The 6269-nt window shown below is 38.8% G+C and overlaps 2 protein-coding genes across 2 annotated transcripts in view; both read right to left on the reverse strand.

Annotated features, from left to right (window-relative positions):
• The window catches only part of LOC106330981 (uncharacterized protein At4g02000-like), a 1849-nt gene extending 878 nt beyond the window's left edge, over positions 1–971 (reverse strand). Inside the window, exon 1 of the mRNA XM_013769359.1 lies at positions 134–971. Within this exon, the coding sequence (XP_013624813.1) occupies positions 134–971 (838 nt within the window). The remainder of the gene's footprint in view (positions 1–133) is intronic.
• A 2332-nt stretch (positions 972–3303) lies between these two features.
• On the reverse strand, positions 3304–4223 carry LOC106331826 (RING-H2 finger protein ATL45-like). The gene has a single exon (XM_013770244.1). The coding sequence runs from the start codon at positions 4221–4223 to the stop codon at positions 3486–3488; it is 738 nt and encodes a 245-aa protein (XP_013625698.1). The 3' UTR covers positions 3304–3485.
• Between the last annotated feature and the right edge of the window lie 2046 nt (positions 4224–6269).

Here is a 6269-nt window from a genome sequence, read left to right on the forward strand (position 1 = left end):
TGAGCTTTCTCTGGCTGTTTTCCTTTCTCTTGGTTGCGTTTTTGTGGACTGTTTGTAGTCTTCCTATTGTAGGTAGTAGTTGACGTTTTAGATGAAGGTCTTGCTCCAAAGGGTTTTCCATATATATCCAAACGTTCACTATAATTCCTCTGATTCCTCATATCTTTGTAACTGTTCTGTTCTGGGATAGTGATGTTATGGCTGATAGGAGGGTTCCTTGAGTGTTTTGGCGGTTCAGGTAGCTGTTGTCTGATCTCCCTGGCTGCGTTGTCTTTAGTCCCCGGTGCCTGATGATATGACTCTTGGTCGCTTTGGTTTTGACATTGGTGTTCTTCATGATGTAGACTGTAGCACAATTGACAATGGTTTGCAAGTTTTTCATACTCCAGTGAGACAATAGTTTCCTCACCCGAATCAAACTCAACAATGGTTTCCTTGATCAGCGGTTTCAGACCATCAATCGTAACCCTGATTCTTGCTACCAGAGGAGTCACTTCGTAGTCATCAAGATGGCCAAGCTCTCCTCCGATTTTATAGATCATTTCTTTCCTCCAGTAGTGAAGGGGTAGGCTTTTTAGCTCTATCCAAAGAGGAATCTGCGAGGGGTAGTTTGGAGATATGATAGGTTCCCACTGCTGAATAATCACCATCCATCGAGCGTAGTGGTATGGTCCGTGAGCCAAGATGTAGTCGAGGTCTTCTTTGCTTTCAAATCTCACTTGGAAGCAACTCTGGCTAAGGTCGGAGCAGGAGACAGCCCCCTTTGCGCTCCACCGACGAGTTAAGAATGGGATTAAACGCCAGATTTTTTGTTCCTTTGGGTTTGTGAGTCTACCGATGAGAGTGAGTTCATTGTCGAGAATAGCTTGGGTCGTGTCGATCTCTGGGGCCCTGATACGGAACGGAGGCGCCTTGGTTGGTTGAGAGTCGATTGCTTTCCCTTTTTCTGCGTATGGTAAGTGTCGTGCCATGGTTGAAGGTGCTGAGAAGTCTAGAGTGTAGTTTAACAGAAATTCCGGCTGATTGTCTATTTTGACGACGATTCAATGAGGGGCTTTCTGGTTGAGTTAAAAGGAATGTTGGTTGCTTTGAGAGTGTGTAGTAGCTTCGGTGAGGGGCGCAGAGCGTGATGTCGTTGAGCTTCGTCGATATTGGGAGGCGGCTCCGGCGGGAGGATGGGCCCTCCGACGGAAAGTCGAGGGCTGAACCCGAGAAAATTACGCAAGTGGTTTCAGATTTGAAAAACTATCCCAAAGGGGAAGTGGAACCGGGTTGGTGAGAGGTGTCAGTCTTGGTCAGGGATTCAGAATTGAGCTAAATTGGGTAAAACCGGTTAGAAAAAAACCGTGGGATGTGAAAAGCTGGTTTAGTTTTACTGTCTAGTAAAATGTGCCTGGGAGATACATTTTTTTTTTTAAATTTTAAACCTCCAGAGAATACTGTCTAGTAAAACGTATCTGGGAGAGACATTTTTTTTTAAATTTTAAACCTCGAGAGAAACTCACCTTCCTGCTATCTATACAAACTAATTAGTCTGTATGTTTTAACTTAGATATTGCCCAAGTAACCATTTAAAGAAAACTGCGAATATAACTATCTCACGAATCTATAAGTATAGTCGAATTACTATGATCGTGAATGGGATGTTGTGTCATGTGTGTACCGTCAACTTTATGTTTGTTCCATATGGAGTATTTTCAGATATTTGAGATATTTTGTTAAATCAATAAATGCTTGTTGCATTAATTTATCCTCATCAACTTGCAATCTTGCGATACCAAAAATTTCTATAAACCGTCAATAATAAGTTCGTCAATCCATAAAAGGAAAAGCTTGAACTGCTATAATGGCGAAAGAACCTAACAAATTAATTGCAACTAATTTATGTTTTTTGTCAACTTCCTAATTTATTTTTTATGTTGATATTTTGGAGATATTTTGTTAGATATTTTGAGAAAACATTGTTAGGTATGAACAATTCTCTGGGATTGTATGATGAAGTTTATTTCACTTTGAAAATAAATAACAAAATACATTTGTAACACGTTATCTAATCAATTTGTATAATTTTTCTATACTTCTTTCACGTTATAGAATCAAATACCATAAGTCTGTAACTTCGTATATTTATGGTCATTGAAAGAAAACCAACTTGTAAATTTCTCTGCTCGTCTGAATTGACCGAGAGTGAGTCATCCTTATTTGAGGGGAAAGGAGAGGAGACCATACATCTTTCTTTGACTTATGACTAAAATGTTGAAGATTTTTAAATTTACTTGCACTTTTTTTTTAATTTGCATATTCTTCCTGACTATTTAAGAGTGTGATTGTTTGGCACTTTTAGCGAGAACTTTTCAGTTGAAAATAGGATTGCTCTCATTTCCACTAAAACTATATCAATAAGGTAAAAAAGTATTTTACTCATTTTACTCTAATTACTGTACATTCAAAGATAAAATCATTTATTTTGTTCCTTACGGTTTGGGTAGAGCCGTAGAGAAAAATTGTTGAGTTGGTTTCCCTTTTCTTACTTCACAACTTTTTACTCTCGTTTCTTTTACTTTTTGTTACTCTAGGTTCAGCTATAGTAAGAAAATCTCCGATGTAAAACTCTATTTTTTTCTCCAAAATAGAATAAAAGTAAAAATGAAGTAAATTTGTTTGAACCCTATTTCATTTCCAATTCCATAATGGAGTGATGAACAAACAAAAAATATATTACTCCATTTATGAAGTAAATTTCATTATGGAATGAAATATGTAGTTGGATTGAAATATTCCTTACTTCATATTCACTTTTATTTCATTTAGAAAAAAAAAATGGAGTGAGAATGGAGATGACGTAAGTACCAATCCCACCCCAAATATTACGGTCAGTAAGTATACTGTCTACGCACTAAATTTTGCTCACACTAGATTGGACTTACAGTTTTGCTAACCATCAAACAAAATAATAACTACTCCTTTATGACTTTTAGTTTATTACTTGTGCCGTTACTTTTTCATAAAGGAAATAACTTTGTTAACAAAAATTAATTTGTAGTTTAAGCCATTTGTCGGAAAAAGATAAACGACCAATCACTTGCTAGATACTTTGCAAAACATTACACCGAAATTAAGGAAATAGTACATACTGTCCAGTTCCAAATAAACCTTTTGAGTCTTTATTCTTTTTTGGTTCTGTGCTCACACGGATTCACATGACCAACTCTTTTGTCAGTGCTCATGTTGTCTAAATCAATTAAATCATGGAGTATATTTTAAAATTAATCTTATGCAGATTGTGAGTTTCTGGGAAAGAAATTAACATGTCGTACTTGTAAACACGCATCGGACTGATTCAGATTCAGAACAGTGTTACAGTCTTACAGAGGATAAAAATCGAAGTAACTAAAAGACCCCTAGTTAATTAATACTTTACTTTTCTTAATTATTGCCGATAATTTTTCACAAATTTGTAAAATAGAGAAAGTAAAAAGAACGTTTTAAGGAAGAAAAGCAGGAATATTGGCGGAACTGAACTGTGAAGGATGTTGATGACGAGGAGGCTGATCTTTGCCATGAGCCTCCGCCGTGGAATCGTGGTGGCCACACCGATCACACTTCACCGGAACCAAAATTCTACGACAAGAAGGACACGACGACCGAGAAGTCAACCACTTATCTATGCACGCCACGTGGAAGGCGTGTCTGCATAAGGGTAATATCCTGATCTCTTCTCCGTCTGAAAACTCCATTAAGCATATGGCGCACTCGGTGGATGATTCTCCCTTTCCGGAGGAGGAGCTCGGCGAGTCTGCGGCGGTGAAGGTTGACTTAGGGAGGGACTGGAGAGCTTTTTTCTTGAGACCTTTGTTCGGGGGTGGAGATTCTCCTACGGCGGAGGAGTTGACGCCGGCCAGACGGCGGATCCAGGCGCAGCGAGCTACCGCGGCTAAGCCGGATACGCATATGAGAGCGCAGAGAAGAGCTGAGAGTATCACAACCATGTCAGTTTCGGCGGCTAGTATTTCTTCCGGCGGTGGCGGCGCCGACTCAGTTCCAAGGAATCTAGAGGAACGTGTCATGTTGTTTGAGCTGGAGTGTTTGGAGAGAAAGATGAAACGTGAAAGTGGTGAAGATAAAGAGGAAGAAAGAATCTCTTGTTGTTTAGAGAGGAAGAAAGAAACTGATCCAATTAGTAATAATAGAGACACACACATACACATTATACTTATATACATATATGCCTAATTTGCAGATAATTAAACCGTATAAATAGATAATTGTTAAATCCATGTCATATCGATAGAAAAGTTGTATGAAAAGAAAAAAAGTAGTTTTACAACTTCTACAAAAGAATTAAAAAAAGGAGACTGAAGTATCCATAAAGCTAAACATATTTGCATCTTTACTCAGAGTAAAAGATTGATTTATCCAGCTTCGATGTTTTAAAATCTTTCCTAATTTGTATAACGTTATTGTAGTATATTATTTTAACTGAGAATATTTAGGTGTGTATTTTCATCTGGAGGTTTTTTATTGACAGTATTGTTGGGTTAAAAAAACAGAACTAATTCATGGTTATCAGAAAGTACACTATTTTTACAATGATAAATAATTATTAGAATCTCTAATACAAGTTACATGATATGACCAAAAATATCTAAAACATCCAATGTAAGTAACATGAGATCTTAGAAAATTAGGAACATGTGTCAACATAAATACGGTGGTTCAAATTAACAATTACTATCAACTAAAACTCATTTTAGATATTAATAGATTTGGAAATATCGTAATCGTGTACCAAATTATCCCCATAATTATAAATAAGAATCAAATTGCCGTATACTATTAAGAAACCAAGCAGAGAAAAGATGTGTAGGTGTGGGCACTCTTTATAGGTTTAGTTTGACGAACTCTTCATGAAAAGGTATAAGTTACCTTTTTACCTAAACCTACTTCGACTACTCTTTATTCACTTATTCACTTATTCTCTATTTTCAATTCACTTCTTTTCTTTGGCATCGAGAAGAATAATGTTGAATACGAGTTTGGTAGATTGAATGATAGTGAAATGAACTCGGTTTTAGTGGGTCTTACAAAGACATTCTATTCACAATATGAGGTAAACAGTCGAGGTTACAAAGAGATTAGAGAAAGAAGGAAAAGGTCGGAGCTTTGTTGAAAGGCTCAGACAGAAACACTAAGCAAGGCGATTGATCGTAAACCCTAGATCTTGCCGTCAATCTCTTAGTGTCTATTTGCGGATCCTCTCCTTCCTTCCATTCGTTCTCCTTTTATAGGCTCTACATGTCTCTCACTCGTTCGCCCTGGCAGTTTGGGCTTAATTTGATGTTTAATGGGCTGTCCAGCCGAGCGATAGCTTGATGGGCCGATACTGGTCCAGTCGGTCATTTGATCGTGAGGCTGAGTCGATCGAGCGATGGCCTGATGATCCAAGACTGATCCAGTTGATCGGGAGGCCCAAATGATTAGCTTGGATTCCAACACCGATCGTCATGTTAGATCCTGGTTAGTCTCCTGATAAGATTGGTCCGAATCTTATTAACCGACGGGCCTTGTGTGAGAATGCTAAATTCCTCTCTAACAGTAAGCCCCCCCCAGTCCGCTTGCGAATAAACATTGGTCTTCGCAGTGGAATGTCATGAATTGGTTCTGAGGATAATGGATTCGGTCTTGTCTATTGTTGGAGTTCATTGATCGGTTAGACAACCGCCGCCCTAGGTGATCAGGCAATCAACGAACAACCCTGATGTTTTCACGATTCCCTTTGGCGATCGATTGACCGTCTGGTCTTTTCCTATCGATTGGTCGCCTCTTATGCCGCATATCGCGCGGAAGTCTGGAGCGTCGCCCTCGTTGGCCTAATAACAGGATCTGAGTGTAGTAATCTGGGCCCGAAAAGGCCTAATAACAGTATTATCTCCAAAGCCCGTTATTTTAGCTATAAATAAGGTCTTAATCTCTTATTTCTTCACTTCTCTTCAAACCCAAAGGTACTTTCTCTCTCCCTCTCTCCCTTGCGATTTCCATTTTTTTTTTTTTTCGGGATCGATTGGTCGATCGCCCGTTGAGGAGGAAGGTTTGTTGTTTCTGATCAGATTAGGCTTTTCTCACGATCGATTGAGAGTCGATCGATCACTCTTAAATGGATGGATCTGGCGATTAGGGTTAATTGCGGCGACAAGGCTGTTCGATCCGTCGATTCGGGGGCTGGTACTGAAGAACCGCTTGATGGAAGCGAAGGTAAGCGATGTCTTACG

Source organism: Brassica oleracea, chromosome C3 (assembly GCF_000695525.1).
Source record: "Brassica oleracea var. oleracea cultivar TO1000 chromosome C3, BOL, whole genome shotgun sequence".
Lineage (NCBI taxonomy): Eukaryota > Viridiplantae > Streptophyta > Magnoliopsida > Brassicales > Brassicaceae > Brassica > Brassica oleracea.